The following is a 21,214-nucleotide window of genomic DNA, read 5'->3' on the forward strand; positions in this document are numbered from 1 at the left end:
ATGTGAAGGAATCCATCAAATCCCTCAGGGCATTCACTAGCTGCCAGTGCATATCACTGATTATCACTCCTCATTTCTCCCCTCCCTCACCCCATTTCATCGCATGTTTTCAGCCTTGAGTGTCTCAGCTCTACACCGCCAGCCTCTGTGTATTTCTTATGGAGCAGTGACACCTTGTGTTCTGCAAAGAGCACTGATGAAGAGTCTGATGTTGGCCTTAGGGCACAGGGCCAGTGGGCAGTGCAGTCCAGTGTACCGGGGGCCAAGCTGCCTGCATCACAGACACAGATCTTTACAAGAAATGCCTGGACTCATGAGCCAAGGCCATGGCCCTGCTTAGGAAATGTCCACTGAACCATGGGCGGCAAACCAGTGATTTTCTGGCGGTGATTTTTTGACCTCCTGAGTAAGTGATGAGGGAAAAAAGGCAGAAATTGGGTGATCGGAGGCTTTAGGCAGTTTCAGGCATCAGCTGCCTTCTCTCAGCAGTAAGAACCACCACTTGAGAAAGTTGAATGCTAATGCAGATGAATTCTTCTGGAATCCCTCCCACTTAAAGAGCCTCCCACAGAGACCACATACCCTGAAAATCCTGTAGGCATCTCCGTCACGACTGACATTCACAGGTTCAAAGTACAAGCCATCAGAAAAGATGGTTTTGGATGGGGTACACTGCTGTGGCCTCTCATCTTCCAGGTTGATCCCATTGTAGTAATAGCCATATAAATCACCCCTACCAAGCTGGTAGTACACCTGGAGGTGAGAATGACTACTGTAAGCACAAAGAAGATCTCAGGCAGGTGCAAAATCACAGATATTCAAAGCTTATGGTGGTCCCTGAGCAATCCTGTGGACTTTGGTGGGCTTAACTGGTGATGCCAACCTAGAGATGAACAAGCAATTTGGACTGAACTGTACCCTCCTCCTTCTTAGCTGCAATGGTTTTGTGGAGTGAACTTGAGCAGAAAGCATGGAGATACACTCTTGAGTTAAGCAAAGAGGAGATGAGTTTTACAAGACACCAGCTGTCATCAACAGCTTTTGTTCTAGACCCAAGGCCTATCTGAGCTGTAAAAATGCAGTTTTGACATAATCACTCCATAGTGAGGAAATATGCTATCAAGGATTAACATAAGGCATATTCTTGGGATATATGTTGTGAAATACAAAGTTATGTTTCGTGTCAGGGAAATGAAGAAAATCTGTGTAATCATAGTGATGGAACACAGCCATGGGACAGTTATAAAGATGAGTTCTAATAAACAGCTGAGGAAAGCATGGAAGGAAGTTTTTGAATAAATCTTTTGCTTGCAATTACCTATTATGAGTCTCAAGCTATTCTGTAATAGGTGTCTTTTAATTGTAACTGTAGAAGCTTGCTTTGTATTAAAGAATTTTAAACTGTAGTTTTAGATTGTAAAAAGGCTTTTTTTTAGACAAAAGAAGGAAGTGAGGAGGGGGCTCAAGCCTTCACAGAAGGTGGGAAAACATCCTGGACACGAAGACAAGACTTCAGCTCACTGATTCATGGCTCCTAGAGAAGGAAACTGGACATCACTGCCCGAGATTGATGGATCTGGGAATAGAGATGGGACCCCCATATCTGGAAGCCAGATCCCACCACCTGGAAAAACATATCCTGGAAGTACATCCTGGAGTATTGAAATATCAGAATAGATCACAATGGTCCATAGAATTATACAGGACAATCTATAGATTTATGGCTGTTAGGTATTGAATTGTGACGTTAAAACTAGAAATGGAAACTGCTGAGAAAGCTTATGAATATGTATAAAATACCATCAAATCCAGCAATGGGTGTGCAGTTGGAAGGGAAAACCCCTACCACTGTACCCAGCGCTGCCTCTTTGCTCACACTTTACCATGTTAATTAATTAATTATTAAATTGCTGCTTGATATATTGGCCGTGTCAAGCGTCTTATTTTTAACATGTTACACTGCCATGCTTCCCAAAAGCAGCGTTGTGCTATCAGCTTAATCACAGATGTCTGTTTCCAAAGGAAAAACAAAAGTACAGTCAGCAGCACAGACATCACAGGTGGGAACCGGGTTGTTCCTAGCTCGAAAGAGCACAGGTCTGGGGATGTGGCTTACACTCTCGGGAGATAGATCTTGCCCGGACTGAAGAAGGACGCTCTGAATTGCTCGCAGGGCACAGCTGGAGTTGGCAGCAGCTTCCAGGTGGAGTCCAACTTTAGAGCCCGGGAAACCCTGCTCCTCAGAGAACTTGAGCTGGACCTGGAAATCAGCAAATCCAAGACAACCGCACGGAAATTAGACGAATCGGATTGGGGCAGAGAACTAAATCCCTCCTTCCATCGGCACTCGCTATTCTCTGTAGGACAAAGCTCTTGCCACTAGATGTCCCTTCTGGATCCGTTTGTAAAAATTCACACATCCCCTCTCAGTCACTCTTCCCTCTCCACTGTGTGGAGAGTTTTGTCTGAGCCTGACCGTATGTGCCAATTCCAGGGAGAGCTTCTCATGACCCCGGGCATACCTGCACCTTTTCCATTCCTAAATGCCACCCCGGTGCAAGGCTCTTGATGAGATAATTTCCTGACCATTTTTCAGCAAACCCTGCTATATCCCTTAATAAGAAAGCAAAGGTCTCCACCTTGTTTCTGAAGCAGATATCACTGTGTATCCTGGAGCTATCAGCCACTATCTCTCCATGAGGGTGCACTGTGTAGAGCAGCAATCTGGAGCTGGGGGCAAGCTTCTCAGAGACAGTCAGTGTGATGGAGAATTTACCCCTGGAAGCTGTGGAAGGAACATGGATCAGGGGAGGACAAGCCAGCAAAAGAGCTTAGACAAACCTCAGCTTTGGTGGAAGGACCACATATTTATTCATAACCTATTAGCACCTTTAAAACCCAGGGAATTGGCTATCGGAATATTCATCTCTCAGTGGCTGAGAGACAGCTCTCATCAGCAAGATAACAGATACAAACAGGAGGATGCTGAGACCAGAGCGCTTTGCAGAAGCAAAGGATTCTACACTGGGAAGAAGTTAAACATGGAAATCTGTGCACAATTGCTATAAGAAGAGCATAACATTGCCTTTGGGTCTCAAAACTAGAACCTCCTACACCAGAGGAAATAGAGCAATACCCTGAGTTAGAGTTCTCTTAACACTAAGAAATATGAAATTCTTCTCTATACGGATGAAAACTACAAGCGCATGTACAGGGAATTAAGCTTAAGACCAAAGATGGTAAATATGAAACCAGTCCCATGTATGGAGAGAGGCTTACTTAAGCTATCTACTGAAGTGTGCAAATAGACCAGGTTCTGCAAGAAAAGTTATTTTTAACTATGAAAGAATGAAGGTCAGGATCACTGTCATTTGTGGTTATTTGGAGATTTCTGAAAGGGTGACGAATTTCAAGTTGACTGCTAAATATCCCTTTCAAACAGGACACCTACTATTCCAAACTTTTAAAACATTTTACTATTCTAGTTGGTGAAGACTAGGATGTCACACAATAACTGTGAGACCATAAATATTCCTTGGCATTATAAAATAATACAATAAAACAGATGAAGGTTGCATTCCATGTGTTTGATCACAAGAAAATATCTTTCCATTGACAAGATAAAAGTGATTATGATGGGGAGGGGGAGGTTGGCTAGATGCTGCAGCAAAAGAAAATGATTCTGTGAGCAGTAACAGATCATGGGATTAGGAACTAGTACCTGATTTAGCCACAGGTTTTTTGCTTTCATCACTTGCAAAACTTACAATGCTCTGAAGTATGAGTAGTAATACGGTCTGGAACTTACCACCAGAAATGCTGACTTTCTTCTGGCCACTGAGAGTAATTTTTCCTTGTGTCATCACCTGGGCATAGAAAAATCTCATGAGAAGGGATCAAAAGCACCTTCTCCCTTCCACCATGAAATCATTGATTTTGAGAACTGTTCTGAGAAGTTTTGGAGGTCATCAGGTTGAGCCCTGATTTATAACCACTGTCTGATTGCGAGATTTCTGCCTTATAGGGTGCTCGAGAGAAGGTGAAAAAAAGGAGTTATAGGAGTAACATCAGGACTTACTACATAGTAGAAGTTTGCGTGTGTGGCATTGTTGTAGCCTTCTCTGTTGAGGACATAGCAAACGTTGATTTTTTGCTGCTGGCCACAGCTGAGCTCCTCTGTCACTGGCTCAATTTTCAGAAAGCTGTTGGTCCGTGAGTAGAAACGCCGGACAAGGAATGAGGCTTTGGGCTCATTATCAACCCCCCAGATAAAGTCTTCACATTCATCTGGTGCCTGTTTGACCTACGGCATAGAAAAACATACATGTAGAATCAACAGCATATTAAAAAAGAAAATGCAAGGCAGGTGAGAGGCAAAGGCATCTTTTCTGTAAAATATTCTGTTGGAAAACTGATTTTGTGAGACTGTTAAAACCATGAGCAAGAACTGGTATGAAAAATTTGTGTTTCACCAATGCAGAGTAAACGGTCTTCTGAATACCTTTAGGCATCCAAATGCCTGTGGCACATTGCAATAGAAGGATTATTTTAGTTTTTTTCAGGCTTGGGACCAGTTGCGTAAACTGCTGGGACTTACACTGAATTAGAATGGCATAGTTCTAAATGACACACATTTTCCCAGCTCTTTCCATCACACCAGAACAAAGGCATGACAATACAAGGAGACCATGTGATGATAACAGGCATGAGTTTGTGCCAGCAGAAATGCAGGGAAGCAGTCAGCAGCAGTGAAAGGTGCTGGTATGACCAAGGCTAGATGGGGAAGGCAGTGCAGTCTCTGAGGAAGGTCCTCTAACACAAAATAAAGAGAAGGAAGATGAATGCAGAAAGAGCTTCTAAAGGGGAAGGAAAAGCAAGGAGGGACTGAAGATCACTACAACCCAAAACCAAAGCTGAGGTGCAGTGGTGTTTTCTCGTATGAGTTTCACAGAGTTTGCATGTACTCCTTCTAAACCCTCTCTCCCATGAAGCACTTATTAATGAATTAGACTGTAGCCTGTGTTTACTTACTGTCAGCTTAAAACTGGGATCAAAGAAGTTGGACGTGTCAATGGAAAAGGCAGCAGCGCCATTTTTGTCGGTGGTGTATCTGGCCAGATAATCTCCATTGAGCTCCAGCAGGACAGTGCTGTTGGCAACAGGCTCACCATCCAAATTTGTCACAGTGATCTGAACACAACGAATACCCAAGGGATTCAGAAAAAAACCAAAGAACAACAACAACAAAACAAAAGCTCTGTTTACTAGAGGATGCTCACTTAAACACTGAGGAGTCTTGCAAGGAGTAGAAATCAGGAGTGAAATGTATTGAAGAGGCAAATGCTTCTCAGTATTTTGAGGGAAAGGGAGTTCTGTGACAGGAAAATTCCCGATCACTGGGGAATTCCCATCAGTGCAGAACCAACTATGTGTCACAAAGGGAGGAGGAATTTTTATTGAAGAACATTGATTAACACATCTAAAACAATCAGATGACTTCATGGCCACAGGCAACCTGTAGAGCTCAGTAGCTCCTTTCAACTCCTACACATCTGTGCACACCCACTGTCTCCATTGCCTGTCAGGATGATGCTGTACAGGTCATTGTCCTTTTAGTGCCTGGTTTATCCTGCACGTGTAGATTGCTAAGAAGGAGGAATGTGCTATAAGTAAACATCCCTGGGACTGCGTGATGCAACACAGGGTGAATTCTACCTTTAGTTTAGGCATAACTGTTCCTGAAGAATTTTCTTGAACACTCCTCTTCCCCACTCATATGACCTTCTACTTACTCACTTTTTAGGCATCCTCTGACTACAGCAGAAAAGAGACCCTGACAAGCTAGATATGATACAATTCTCTTTTTTTTTTCTCTAGGAGTATCAAGAGAACTGTGTAGTCACTGTTATGCAGCATTATCGTGGGAAGCAGACAACACATTCAGGTGACAGCCATAAATGGGGCAACACAGAGATCATCATGTTGGACCTCCTCAGGGAGTCTGGGTCTAAATGTATCCTCTCATGTACCTACCTCACCATGATAAGGAATTCCCCTCTTGTAATAGGAATCCATATTCCTGAACATCACCTGGTCATTTTCTTGGTTGACTGAAACATAGTCATAGGCCTTCATCTGGATACCTGGCGAGACACACCCAGTACAAAGGAGAGGAAACAGAAATCAAACACAGGCAGAAAGCTGTTCCTTTTGAAAAGCTGTATGGAATGACGGTGCTCTGGAGGGACAGCTACACAAAGAAAACCATAATTTCTGCCTGTTAGCCACACAGGTGCTGATCCAGGGGATTCCTCTCAGGAAGACCCATGCCTTAGCTTTAATCAGTTACTCCCAACACCCACTTGGTGTTACCTGTCCCCATTTCAGTGACGATGCTTTCTACATTGAGGCTGGCATACATCATGGCATAGCTGCGGTAAAGCTGGAACTTCTTGATGGGGACAACAGTGTTGAGGCAGCCATCCTTTCCCAGCTGAAATAGTAACACAAAGGGGAAAACCCATTTTTTCTCAAGATCAACAAAATTACTCCTCATTACGTATTATCGGGTCTCTGAAGAGCTCCCTGCCTACCTTACATTTCTTGCTCCCCAGCTCCCATCCCAGATGACTCTTTCAATATCATTTACTCTAGCACCTGGAAACTTCTCTCCTTGTCCCCTCTAGTCTTCTTTATGCTCATGCTCCTTCTTAAACCCATCTTGCATGATGAGCCACAGCACCCTGAGTCTTAGCTAGTGGACACATTAATCATTCGTTTAATATTAAGTGTCCTCAAAGACTCCCAGCAGAGATCTGCTGATTAGATTTGGTAAGAACACAGCTTCAGTGTTTCTGAAATTATTACAAATTTACAGTTTCATAAGCTTCCCTCCTTCCTACTGAATCTTTCTGAGGGAAAAAACAGTCTTTCAGTGAGGTCTTTCGCATTGCCTGTGAGATAGTGAGAAAAACCACACCACTGAGATTGTCTCTCTGGTGTTCCCTTGGAAATTAATGAGGCCACTGAATGTTCTGCTACATGTTGGGAAAAACATGTAGCAGAACAGCTGACAGGGAAAAAAGGACTTGTTATGTATCATACCAGTCCAGTGACAGCTTCACAGGTCTTTTTCCGGTTTTGTTCACACAGTGGACGATAAAAGCGCTGCTGACACACATTAATTTGGGCATTCCCTTGCACTGGCTGGCCATAAGTGTACCTAGGAGAGGAAGAAACATGAGAATTCAATCACGTGGATTTAACATGAGACCTGCAAAAGTTGCAGAACAATGCAGACTCTAAATCCCTCCACAGGACCCAGAGCACAGACAGAAGAGCAGCTAGGAATCAGTCAGCCCTAGCAGAATTGCCTTCTACTATTTTTAGGCTGTTTCTGCCATTTTGTTGGAAAATCCTTGCTTCACCATTGCTTTGGTGCGGTCATTTTTTTAAGGTCTGAAGCTGGAAAGTGGTGCTGGACTCAGGATATCATTCTCTGCAGCTTTTTCTCATTAGTACCTTACACAAGGAAGAACATGTTGCAGAGAGACCCTATTCACCTTTTTAGCTGCTGGTACCCTGCACCTTGACCACATCACAGCCAGCAATTTTAATGATGGACTCTCATTTTCTATATTAATAAAACACAACAGGGAAGTGCTCGATTTGGACACACACAAACTCTCCCAGTTTTAATTCTGCTGTGTAGCAGGAGAAGAGTTATCCTATCTTATATCAGAAAAGCCGTAGCTAAAGGAATTGCTCCAAGCCACATTCTGAACCAGCAGCAGGATCTCTGCTTCCCAGCAGAGCTCATCATCCAACGCCTGTACTATTTGTTGTGCACAACTGTGTTGTCTTCAGCTCTGATACTTACGAAGCACAAACCTTCACCTTGACTTCTTCATCGAAGAAGGAAATTGCCTTTGGCCCAGTGGTTGTCACTTCAAATTTTGGCAGCACTGAGAATGTAATGTGAATATGTCTGATCAGCAATTGCATGCCATACTCAGGGGTGTGTGTGTATTTCTGTGTGTGTATGTAAGACAGTAAAAAAACAGTTGGCAAAGATATTTTCACCTACAAGGGAGAGGAAATGGATCAAAGAAGAATCTAACTAGGAACTGGCAGTAGTATATTACAATAGAAAAAATAACCTTCAGTGGTAAGATGAGTAACTTCTTTAAAATTAAATAATATTCATACTAATAACTAAAACAGTCACAGCAAAACCCATGATAAATCACTTAATCTCTTTTCTTAAAGAAAAATGAGTAATGCCAATGTCTCAAACTGGTTAAGCCCTGGAGAACAAAAGTTATTATGCAATCCAGGTGCAGTGAAGTAGAAAGGCAACAGATTAAGTGAAATAACAAAATCAAATAGATTGTTGACACTGTCTGTCTTCAACTTATCTTTTATCCCAGGTTACCAACAATAATGACAACATAGCTGGGAAAGGCCTGTTTCTCATGCAATAGTCCACCCAGCTCTCTCCATGTCTTTCTTTTCCAGGCATGATGCAGAGTATTCAAAGGACTTAAACTCTGCACTGGTAGCTTTTATCTGACTTAAGCCAAGCCTCACTGCTAGCACAGAGTAGTTTATGAGCTTTTGCTTACCATATTCCTCCACTCTGAAGGACTGGTACTCTTTTTCACCTGACTTCGTCTCCACAGTGATTTGGTAGGACCCCAGAATAGGCTCTGGGATTAATGGAAAGGAGAGCTGGACAATTCCACGCTTTGATGTCACGTCCAGCCACTGGAAGATCTTGTTTTGCTCTGGATCCTGGAAGAAAGAGGTGTAGCAAAACCTTTGCCACCATTTCTTGCCTTCTTCCAAGGCCTCTCTTCTGACATATTGGCTGAACATGTCACCAGCTAAGAGGGCTTTGAGGCTGATGACGTGTGCTTACTTTCCATCTCTGCTTGTGGATTTAACAAACCCAGGTTTCTGTTTAACTGGGAATTAGCTACACTGACAGATGGCCTCAGATCATTCAGAAACAGTTCCTGATTGGGACAGGTTACATATGGGACACAAGCTGCCTATCTTTAACACTTGTACCATGAATCTTTCTGACTCAACTGCCTTTGTAAAGCAGGGACATTATGCTGGCCTCTCTCAGAAAGTGCTTGGAGATGCAGTGATGTGAAATGTGTAGAAGATGATTCATTGTTAGCCTGTCCCCATGAGAATGTGGCATTTCAGAAATGCCTGTGTATGAGAATGAGGTTGTGTCACCAGTTATTTGCGGCAGTCCTCCCAAGGTAAGCCTTGGGAGGACAGAACACTCCTGTTTGAGCTCTAATGAAAGGCAGCGCAGCACCCCACACCATCTCTGACTAACAGCTCCAGTTCTGCTGATTTCTTCTCCTCTGCTGCTTGATAGAGGATATTGCCACTGCTCAACCTCAAATCCATTGGATTTAGATGGTGTGCTCTGGATGAGTTTCCCTCAGCTGTTCACTCTGTGGGGAATGATGAAGCATAGTCTTTCCAAAGGAATTTGTGCTTTAATTTCATGTTGTGTCTCTTACCTCAATGATGATTCTGGGATACTGGAAGAGGAAATAAAGGGAGAGAAAAAAAAATCAAAACAATAATCTAACAGTGGAGGTTGATAAACACTAGAACATAAGGAAAGCTGTGAACAGCTTTTTCTGGATAGAGAAGACTGGGCTAAGGAAACAATTTGCAACTCATGTCTGTAATTAAAGAGATAATTTTAAGAGGATAACCTATTTGTGAATTTAAATTTTCTGCAAAAATATGCAGTCTTTTTCTGATTATCTGGGACTACAAAATCTGTGTGCTGTGAGAGATTTCCACAAGTGCTTTCAGAGCCTTTCCCTCTACAAAGGCAGGGAAATGACAGAGTGTGAAGGTAAGGAGTAACAGCAAATACATAAAATACAAAGAATAAAAAATATAAAAAATATCAGGAAGCCTATTCCAGGCCCTTCTTATCAATATCTAAGTGAGAGTCTCAGTGAAGAGGTACCTCAAGAGTGTACTTGAAAAGTTTTGACTATCACTCACCGTCTCCTGAACAGGTCTGAACTGGGTGTCCAAAGTGACCACACGAAACATCACTGAAAAAGACACAGGATAAAAAAGGATTACAGAATCATTAAGGTTGGAAGAAACCTCCAGGACTGTCTAGTCCAGCCATTAGCCTGGCATCAAGTGTCAGATCTCTGAGTGTCCCATGCAGATGCCTCTATCATTTATTTTATTAGCAGCGATAAATAATTTTCAATAACAGCTTTGCCCAGACTTTTTAGGAAAACTAAAGAGTGCCCAGAGTACATTAAAGGATTATCTTAGCCAGTGAAAAAAGAAAACCAAAATAAATGTCAGCCGAAATATCTTCAATTGTTACCCATTTGGACTAAAGCAACCTCTATAGTAAATGCAATTTACTGCCTTCAATCCTTTTTGAAAGACTCCATTCTTTGGAGCATTTCCTCAAAAAACCTGTTTATGTAAACCAGTTCAATGAAAAAATCATAGAGAAGGAAGAATTTGTCTTTCTTCTAAATGTAGACTCTGTGTAGCATTGAAGTATAATTATGCTAAAGAGATAGCTAACTCCACCACAGCTAATACTGTCATTTGAATATTGTGATGGAATCAGCACTTTGAAATAGATCAACAGTTCTGGAGAAAGAGCTGTTGACAGGAAATGAGGTGCTTGCTTCATTTTTATATTAACTTTATTAGCTCCAAATGTAAACTATTATTTTCTGTATTTTTAAGGATACTTTTTATGTGACTGTCCTCAAGTAAAACCTGACAGAACCTGAGATCTTGTAAATGCAATTAACTAAGCACAAACACACGAATTCTACTACTTTGTTGCACTGATGTGAACTGGTTCTATTTTTCACTCACTTTGACAATCCCAAACTCAGATGAGATTTTTATTCCACAAGAGTAAGTTTCTGTCATCCTCGACCCACCCTTGCCCTCAGTTTCTCACTTTTCTAGCTGACTCAAACCCTTCATCCACCTTTTTGTCCTGCCTTGTAGAGGGGTTTGTCTGTCTGGATGAAGACAGCACCGTCCACATTCTGAATCGCCACTGATCTTCTCTCAGCTAAGTCGACTGTGGCACCTCTGGCTGAGAAGGAAATGAATGCCACGGGATCAGAAGTAGCAGGAGGAACCTGGAGAGGAATAAAACCCCAGAGAAAAAGTGGTAAATGAGACAGGCTGAGGTTCCCTGATGCCCAGGGCTTTGGAGTAAGATGTCAGTTGAGTCATAAATAGCTTATGGAGAGTCATAAGATGCCCCACCTTTGTCAGTGAGATAATTTCTGGGAATTTCTGCTGTGGAAGGCCTGTAATCTGTCACCAGGTAATAAGATTTGAAGCTGTGCTCTGTCCTATGAATGTCCCTGCTTACATGCAGGTTGCTGCAGCCATATACATTTAATTCTGAAGTGTTTTCTCCTGCTGCATTCTGGAAGATCTCACCTTGGGACTCTTTCTTATGTGTACAGATCTTGCAGAATCATGGGAAAGGGGATAACTGTGACTCATCTGGATTCTCTTGCTTGATACTGAAGCAGTTCCATAAGGAACATGCAACTGTGACAACAATCTACAGCTTTTTTCTATTCACTTTGTGAATGGAGATGGAAAGTCTTTCTCTAGCTCCCTTCTACAATCCATAGGTGGGGTTTTTTTCCTATTTTGTCAGCCTTTCCAAGAGTTTATCTCATTTTTAAACACTTTGTCTTCTTTTCCTCACTGACAAGGAGAGTTGCAATCAGAATGATTTCCAGCTACTACCCCCTCTTCGGGAGTTTCAAAAGAGGAAATACCTTGAACTCGCTGCACTTGAAGAAGTCCTTCTGTGTCATGGGCTCCTCAAAGAGAGTCTCCTGGGCCCTGCCGTATTCCAGGACAACGCTGACGGACAGAGGCTCGCTGAGGCCGTGCAGCTGCACGCAGGCCGTCTGCGGAGCGTCGCTGCGCACGACCGACGGGACCAGCAGCACATACTGCCTGTCAGACCAGATCAGAGAGCTCAGTCAGGCAGCAAAGTCACAGCAAACAGGAGAGGAAAATACCACAGGAGTGCCGTAGGTGTGGAGGAAGACACGATCCACAGCTTGCTCAAACCAGTGGAAGGATTTAATTTCTTTCAATGGATTTTAAATAATATGCTAAGAAAGTACAAATGTCAACTTTGCAGTCCCTGACAGTTCTTTCTGAGCTGAGGGTTTGGCATCATTCTGTGCAGTGTCTTACCCAGCGTGATACTGAACCTCTGTTCCAGGTATTTACACAGCTCCAATTACTGAAGTGGTAAAGCACAGTTGCATTCATCCTCCCATGACCTAGGTGTGTACTTAAACCTTTGCAGCCTCCCGAAAGGAGGAGAGATATTTACCTTCTTCTTGGGATCAGTGACAAAAATACTAGTTAAGGGTTGCAACAATCTTTAAATTTCCCATTCTCTGGATATCTCTCGGATAAGAACTGACATAAGTCAATCCACTTCATGCACAAGAAGTGATCTTGCTTTTCCACTTTGCAGAAAAATTCCGGGGAATGCTCAGTCTAATCTGCATGCTCAATTCTGTTTCCATGCTTCTGTTTCCATGCTTCTCCCTGTGTTTTCTTTGTTTCGTTCTTCCATTGAAGTTTTTTAAATAAAAACCTTTTTCTCTTTATAATTAGGGCACCCTTCCTTCCCTGGAGTCCTCCTTTGAAAAACATTCCCTCCTATTTGCTATGTTTGTCTAAAATTCTGTTGCTGCCCACCAGTTTGCTACCCTAACTACTCTTTCCAAACAATGTATGACAGGATTCATGAATTGGTTTTGTAGCACAACATGAATCACACAATCTTCCTTATCTGATCCTTTCTCTTTTTTTCACCACAGTTTTGTCAACTTATATTGCCTTTATTTTTATTTTCACTTGCCCAGTTGAGGCTGCATGAAATTCAAAGACCAAAATTAAAAGTATTAAAATTAACAGTGTATTGGAGGAAGCCAAGCTGTCTTTCATGGTGTTTTCCTTCAGAATTTTTGAGAAGAGGGTTTAAGCTCTAATGTTGGTGTGTTTTTGACTACTGTGGCTGAAGTCTTCTGTTTACACAAAGCCATGGACACCGACAATGCTAATAGGAGTACTAATTGTGCTGGGTTTGCCATTCAGCATGGTCTTAGTCCCAGCCACTCTCTGGCCTCTGGCACCTCCCCGTACACCGTGCTCTCTCTGTGCTGCTGATGCATATCAGTCCTAATTGTTGGTATTACTTGTTAGTCTAGTCCTGAGTCTCCTTGCCACTTTACCCTTGCACACTACACGTAAGCTACTCAAGTTCCAGATTTCTGTCACTCACACTAGATTTCACAGCAGTTTTATGATGGAGCCATAAAACTGGAGCCATTCCAAACCATCCTTCAATGTCATTTACTTCCAAGTCAACACATTTAAGCATCTATGTTTCAAATATCCTGTTTATTATATAGCAGTCCCAGAAGAAATAAGCTGGTGGGAAATACAATAAAATATGTTATCATAAAGACAGAGAATGTGTGACCACTTACGTTTCAGAGGACACTATCGGAAACCAGTTCAAGGACAGAATACCGAGAAGAATCCTTGACCACATGTCTGTACATGAAGAAACTGAGAGACTGATCTCAAGCTGACAGCCTGTCCCTGGTTTTTAAATTGGCCTGAAATGGTGCTCCTCCTCCACGGTGTCAATCACAGTGTAATAAAAGTTATTTACATAAAATTTGCATACGTTCCATTTCCTCAATACTGTCTGTTCTCACATTCCTTGAGCTCCCAAACAATAGCTTTGGAAAGCTCTCTTATTTCACATAGCTCTGTGAGGTGTTGCGAGCCAAACCTGTTCCTGCCCATATGATTGTTTCATTGAAGCTCACCTCTCTGATTATCATGTCATTGGCTAAAGACTCTTTAATGTTTCAACTTGTTAGTGTTTGCCACTGCTTAAGTACTTCCTTATTCTGCAAAGGTGTCTTGTAGACATCACGCAACAGAAATCATCATAACACACTGTTTTTTTATGTCTGCATGGGAGCCAGGATGGGTAAAAATACACCAGTACTGCTAAGGCTGTATTGAGAATGGCACTAAAGGAAACTCCCAGTGGTAATCTGGATTTCTTACTGCAGACAATAACATTTGGCAAGGAATGGTGTTGGCTAAGGGTCTACCATTTTTTGCCAGCAGTTAGGATAAGTATATTTCTAGGGAAAGTAATCTGATAGCATTACTTCATTTTTTCACTCACCTGGCTGTCAGTCTACTTCTCCCCCCTCATCCCTGTTCTCAGCATTAAATGACTTGTAAGTCTGTTAGTGAATTTTAGTAAATCTGAGAAGAAGTTTCAGAATAATTATTATATAGAATCACAAGGAACTTCCTGACATTATGTGCTCGAATTTCTCATTTAAGCAGGACTAGTTTAAAAGAAGTCATATTTTGAGTGCTGCAGGAATGGAGAGTCCACATCATCTCTGGACATCTGCTCCCATGCTTAACCATCTATGCTGTGAACACTTCTTTTCCTTAAATCGGGATTCCCCAAATTATAGCATGTGTCCATTTTTTCTTTCCCTTTCATTGTGCACCTCCAGGAAGAATCTGCCTCTTTCTTCTCTATAATCCCACTTTACATTGTAGAAGACTGAAATTATGTCCCCACATAGCCTCTTTCTCCAGGATGAATTAAATTAGACTGTTTCCTTCTGTAGGTTTGGCCCAGTCCCTGGTCATCCAGGTGATCTTTCACTGGACTTCCTTCAGTCTGTCAGTGCCTTTTTTGTACAGGATGCAGAACTTCATTATGGTCTCCCAACCACTGAATAGAGAGGAGGAACCCGTTTCCTCGATGTGTTGGCTAAACTCTTGATAACACTACCAAGGAAACAAAATAATCTATAGTAATTGGGGACTGGATTCACGCCTTTACATAGGAAATGGAAAAAAGAGCCAGCCTGAAGGAAAAAAAAAAGGTAGGCCAAACAACAACAGTCTGTAACTGCAGCCCCAGGGAAGTAACAGACAATTTCCTTTCTAGTTTGTCTTCTCAACCAAACAGATGATGAATAGGAAGAGGAAGCTGAGTATACTCCAGCAGTAATTAGGAACATGAAAAAGAGCTGGGGGCACAGAAAAAGGTGTTGAGCAATGCAGAGAGGGCATGAAGTTATTTCAGTGGTAAAGAGTATGAGGAGGAAATGAGGACTACTATGGCAATGTGGTGTAGAAATTGATGTGTGCCTGTTAAAAGCCAGATTTTGACAATTTCAGCTTTAAGGGTAAATTATGTTCTTTCAACCTTTTAGCTAATGGTTCAGCCACACTTATTTATTATTAAATAATAAATTTAGTAATAAATTAAATTATTCTAATTAAATTATTCTATCCATCAGCATAGCTGACATTTAAAACTACCTGTGCCTAACCAGGTTACCCACTCATCTTTCCTGAAACCTTTCTGATGACCAAGTTGGGACACAAAAGAAACTGCCCCAGCTGCTGCTGGAGCTATGGGAGCTACTATTCCCACTGTGTGAGAAATAGGACACAAAGCTTCCCAGAATGATGTGGCCTTACAGTGACAGTGCTGAGTGGCAGGTGTGTGGTGAGCAAAGAGGGCAGCCACACTGTGAAGGAAGCTGCTTGTGTTAGCTGAAATGATGTCAGAAGACAGTTAACAGTATGTCATAGGTATTTGCAGCTTTGAAGTGCCTCAGACCCCATCTCTTACTTTAAACAGGTACTAAGTAAGAGGCAAAAAAAATTAAGGAGGGAGGAGGAAATAGCAAACAACCCCAGGGGCCTGGTGTAAATTGCTCCAGAAGCTCACCCTTTATTTAAGTGCAGTGTGCCTTTAGCAGGATGGTAAGAGGGCTTTTTTTGTTAACAACCAGACATGTAAAAGATAAAGCATTCAAAAAACTGAAGCCCTGGAAGAAACTATGTTCAGAACAATTGAAAAGCTCATGTTTGTCTGGAAACAAGCTACTGAATTAATTACATTAGTGAAATTACTGATTCCAGAGGACCTCTTTGTGTTTAAGCAATGTTGCAATAAGAACACATCAGTACCAAGACAGGCATAATTCTTAAGATCCCAGTGCAAGGAGGAAACTATTCCAGATGTCTTTGGTAGGAAGGGAAAAAAAAAAACAAACATTTCAGTTCTATGATTACGAAACTAGGAGCCAGAGGGGATAAATCTAGAAGCGCAGAGATCAGGATTTAACACGGAGAAATAATGAACCTCACACTAAGCAGCAGTTACAAGAAAGACATACAGAAAATTCCTTGATACTGGAAATCTTAAACCAGTCTGTGGACCCACTTTGTGCTGGCGTAAGGAAAGATGTCATTGGATATCATAGTTTGGCTAGAAACTTGATGAAAAGAGGAATAGTGTCAACCTCAAGACCAAGGCAATGCAAATACAGATGTGCATTTATAACAGATGTATGCTTCATTTTCAAAGCAGAATCGTGTCACACGCTGTTTGGACAGCAGAAAATCAACATGTCTTTAACTCGCTCCATCCAGACTTCAAAAAGTTACTGCATTAGCTCTCTGTTATTAAGCTATTTTATAGATACATATTTTCCCACCCCCCATTTTTTTCTATAGATGAGTCAAAGTGATGATTGGAGTTGGATTGAAAACATATCTTTCACAAGTTAATTTTCTTTCAAATAAAGTTGAATTTTCCAATCCATTTTATCAGACTAAATGCACTTGCCTTCTTTTCTCTTTCCAGTTGGGCACACATATAGGCCAGGGCAATGTGAATGTGAATGTGAACTTTTTCAACAAAAGTTGAGTCCACTCATTTTCTGTGAGAATTTCAGTGTTTAGCATGTACACTGCTCTATCAGAGCATTCTGTGAAGCTGTAAGTAGTCACATACAACACCCCAATTACCTTGTGTAGGCCATGTCAAATATCCCTACACTGTCCCAAAATGCCCAGCATATCTGTATGTGCAGAATCTAGGCACTAGATACAGTCACAAACTAGAAAATAAAGCAGCTGAACAATATCCATCTGCCATGCAGAATGCTGCATAGTCTGAATGTGGAGCTGAGACATTCAGATTCTTGGTCAGTACGGATCTAAGTCATGCCTGTTTTCCTTTTTGTCAGAGAGTCAGCAGGAAGTTAATGAGAAACATGGACAGCTTTTAGCAATGAAGCCTTGGATTTTCCAGAAGAGTGAGTAATAGATAATTACTTGTTTCTGCTCTATGGCTTCACTTTGTATTTGCATAACACTGCACAGCAAGGACTGTAAGTACTTTCTAAGTCATGACTTCACCTGAGGTAATGTACAGACAATCCACCACACCCCACACATTACAGTATCTGTTTTACTGCCTGATTTCTGCACCTGAAAGAGGTGGATATGGGATCAGAGCCCCAGCTTCCATTTGACTTAGGCAAACACTCTCACAACGGTCCCAGATTATATTTTCTTAGGAAATTATAATCTGATATATGCTTTCCCACAACACATTCATCAAATGCATTGTGATGAAACATCTTGTTTAAAAAGCCAACATATCTCTGAAAAGTGTTGTGCATGTCCTAAAGTTTACATTTTTTGGATAAATTTGCCCACACAGCCTTCTATTTTTCCAAGGCATGTCTATTTCTGCAAGCTTTTAGGTTTGCAAGTGAAAGTATTTCTCAGAATGCTCACTGGCAAGAGGCCACAGTGTGGTTAGTAGAGTATTCTGTATTATTTCGTGTTGAATGGATGGAACATTTTTTCTGATATTGTTCATTTTCTGATATTGTTCATTTTCTGTAGTAATAAATATCAGGTAATGTTAAACATTGTAATACTGTTCTATTGGGAAGAGCAAACCATAAACTATTCACTACCTGAAAGGTCTTTTTTGCCGACAGACTGTTAGGAAATTAACTGCTGAGCTTTCAACACCGTATTTATTGAATATGTTTTAGTTCTGCTTCTGAAAAATTAAGTATTACAGCCCCATAGATCATGAAACACTTGAAATACCAACCATTTTTCTTTATCTATAAAGTAATGTAATGTATACAGACATCCTTGAAAAATGCTTACAGTGTCTCAATGATGAAAATAGGAGAGTGTAAATGTAGCAGGGCAGGTTAAGAAAAAGAAAGTTTAAAAAAGACCATCAAAGACAATCAAAACCAGTCACCAGTCTTGCTTCAGAAACAACAGAAATAGGAAGCCTGCAAGAGGATCCACAGGACCATATAATGAGGATAGATGAGGTCAAGCAGAGTGCAAGAAGAATGCAAACAATCAGTATTGTTACTTATTGGTTTAGTTAATCTAATTATTAATGAATATTACTCTATTTAAAGGAACAACTTGATATAAAAAATTCATTTATCATAAAACAAAATACCCGACAATCTATGAAGAAAGCAATTTTTATGCAGTAATTATGTTGCTGACATTATGAATTAGCTCAAAATCTTGAAAAAAAATTACGTATTCAATGCTAAGATTTCATTGTTACAGACCTTTATCATAAGAAACCACAAACAAGTATTTCATTTGATCAGAGGACAGAGGACAAAAATGTGTGACAGTGAGCTTTCTAAAGAGTAAAATTAATTTTTACTTTAATAAAGAACTTTCCTGTCTTCACTGTTTTTCTTGCTCCCTTATTCATATTGTTCTGTGCTTTAGGTCAACATGGGCAGACTGACTCACCAGGCTTTGAAGCATCCAGACAGTAATGGAGTTAAAAGAAAGAAACCTATTTGAGAGCTTCCTTTTTGAATTGTCATCACCTCAAATTTTGTGCTCTGACACAAAGAAAATGAATCAGTTCACTCTAGACTGATGTTCTGAATAATCTCCCACTCCTTGTAGTTAAAGGACTTCATCTGGGTTTTACATCTTTTTATTTTTTAAAGAGAGAAATACACGAGTCCCCACACAGGTCCGTCCGCTCAAACTCCTCCAATTTCGTGGCATCCTCTGGTTTTACCCCTTCAGAAACACTAGTCAAAGCAAGAGTTTGCAATCTTAGGAAACTGAGATTGATACCCCAAAAACATTGCTGCTTTTACTTCTTTGAGTCGACCCAGTTCTGGGCCCCTCAGTTCAGGAAGGACACTGAGATGCTGAAGCACGCCCAGAGAAGGGCAATGGACCTGGTGAAGGGTCTACAGGGTAGGGAGAAGTGGCTGAGAGCTGGGGTTGTTCAGCCTGGAGCAAGCAAGGCTGACAGGAGACCTCCCCACTCTCTACAGCTGCCTGAGAGAAGGTTGTAGCCAGGTGGGGTTGATCTCTTCTCCAGGCAACCAACAATGGGATGAGGGGAAATGGCCCTATCTTGTGCCGGGGGAGATTCCGGCTGGTCATCAGAAGGAACTTCTTTGTGGAAAGGGTTGTTAAACATTGGAATGAACTGTTCAGGAAGGTGGTGGAGTCACCATCCCTGGAGGTTCCATTCCAGGAGCAACTTGACGTGGCACTTTATGGCCATGTTCTAGTTGACAAGGTCGTGGCCAGTCAGAGGTTGGACTCGATGATCTCAGAAGTGTTTTTGAGCATTAATGATCCTGTTATTCTTGCCAAAGGCATTTCTCAAGATCTGCTCAGGCTGAGGTTGTAGTTGGTCCGTGATCCAGGAAAGATCTGCTCACTCTAGAGCATCAGCTAGAATACGGTTGGAACAAGAACCTGTGGGCAACTGTTCCCCAGCTGCAAGGTCCAAAGAAACAAAGAGACAAGGGGACTATACCATGCAGGTAACCAGGCATCTTGATCATGAAACTTCAAGCTGTAAACATTACAAAGACCAGATCATTTAATGGATAACCTGAGAACTAGTTAACATGGTCTTATGTGCTGCCAGATGTTGAGCAGAATTGGTAGTTCAACGACAGGAGAGATCTTGTACAAAGTGAGGTGATCCCTATTTGTATGTGAAGACCTCATTTTTCCAGTCTTTTAAGCAATGTGTAAGTAATGGCTCCAAGACAGGACCCACAACTCCAAGATTTCCATTTAGTACAAAGCATTTTTCAGGGATGTTATTTAATCTAACAAAGGCTTATAGGCTTTCTTCTGGTGATGTGAAACAACATTCATGCAGTTCCAAGTCACATGCACCTGCTGTGTTGTCTGTTGTAATTCTGCAAGGGGCAGCACTTGATTTAAATAATCTGCGGGCTAAAGAATGCTGGTGAAGGCTTTAAGAGTGACTCTTCAGGCAGCACAAATAAGTCTTGTATTCCTCCTCATTTTTCTGACGAGGCAGTCATTCTTCCAGTGACCAGGGACCAAAGACTATGCAGATCAAATCACTTTATGTGTCCATCTCAGTTTTTCCTACCAGTAAGATCACGCTGCAGGTCATTCCCTTAAGGACCTTGCGTTTTCTAGGAGAATCACTTTTGGTGGTACAAAGCCCTGACAGCTGTTGATGCCTTTTGGGATCATGGGACTGGTCTGTGTGTCTGTGTAGAAGATCCATGTAGCCATGCATTTATTATGTATCTGTGGTGTGTGTGTGTGCATATGCCTACTAGGAATAGCAACCTCAGCCTCACTACTAGTTGCACCAGGAATTTCACCTCTGCTGGTTGAGAAATTCTGCCCTCCTAAACACTCTTCTGCACTGTGTCCTTCAAAAGAGACATTCAAAGACTCAAGCATAAGAAGAGGGCTCTGTCTTCTATCTGATTAGGGAAGACATTTCAGTAGAAGGGATGTTGAAGACACAATCAGAGCTTGAAAACATGGTACATTATTTGCAGACTTCTGTGTCAACTCATTATGCCAGTCTTTTCCTAGGAGGAAAAGAAAATAAGCAGAAGCACCAGTGTCCCAGTCTCTCTCTTTTTGCCTGAGTAAATCTTAGAAATTTTTAAGCACTCCTAGCTGCTGAGTTCCTAAAAAAAAGGCCACATGAGAAAAAAAAAGTTCCATAAATTAACAATGAAATGCTTTGATATATAATTTGTATTCAGTGTTCCTAGAGATCCTCAAATGTAACTGCATGACTGAATGTGGGGAGCCTTTACATTGAAGACCATACCTCTGGAGGCAGCATATTACCAAGTAGAGGCTTTACATTTTTGTAGCCAAGAACCATGTCAAACCTTTGCAGCAAAAATTGGAATAAGAGAATAAGTCTAGGTGTGGCCCAAACATGCATTTTTTA

General features: G+C 41.5%; 1 protein-coding gene across 1 annotated transcript in view; it reads right to left on the minus strand.

Annotated features, from left to right (window-relative positions):
• Window positions 1–13,730, minus strand: part of LOC134549002 (ovostatin-like) — a 32,311-nt gene extending 18,581 nt beyond the window's left edge. Inside the window, exons 1-16 of the mRNA XM_063394322.1 lie at window positions 13,578–13,730; window positions 11,838–12,021; window positions 11,021–11,177; window positions 10,048–10,100; window positions 9,546–9,566; window positions 8,625–8,793; window positions 7,880–7,964; window positions 7,105–7,222; window positions 6,373–6,493; window positions 6,034–6,143; window positions 5,032–5,190; window positions 4,079–4,303; window positions 3,809–3,866; window positions 2,640–2,785; window positions 2,117–2,260; window positions 583–753 (exon numbers count right to left, since the gene is read on the minus strand). Of these exons, the coding sequence (XP_063250392.1) occupies window positions 583–753; window positions 2,117–2,260; window positions 2,640–2,785; window positions 3,809–3,866; window positions 4,079–4,303; window positions 5,032–5,190; window positions 6,034–6,143; window positions 6,373–6,493; window positions 7,105–7,222; window positions 7,880–7,964; window positions 8,625–8,793; window positions 9,546–9,566; window positions 10,048–10,100; window positions 11,021–11,177; window positions 11,838–12,021; window positions 13,578–13,642 (1,986 nt within the window). The 5' untranslated portion in view covers window positions 13,643–13,730. The remainder of the gene's footprint in view (window positions 1–582; window positions 754–2,116; window positions 2,261–2,639; window positions 2,786–3,808; window positions 3,867–4,078; window positions 4,304–5,031; window positions 5,191–6,033; window positions 6,144–6,372; window positions 6,494–7,104; window positions 7,223–7,879; window positions 7,965–8,624; window positions 8,794–9,545; window positions 9,567–10,047; window positions 10,101–11,020; window positions 11,178–11,837; window positions 12,022–13,577) is intronic.
• Window positions 13,731–21,214: the final 7,484 nt, after the last annotated feature.

This window comes from Prinia subflava, chromosome 3 (genome assembly GCF_021018805.1).
Source record: "Prinia subflava isolate CZ2003 ecotype Zambia chromosome 3, Cam_Psub_1.2, whole genome shotgun sequence".
Lineage (NCBI taxonomy): Eukaryota > Metazoa > Chordata > Aves > Passeriformes > Cisticolidae > Prinia > Prinia subflava.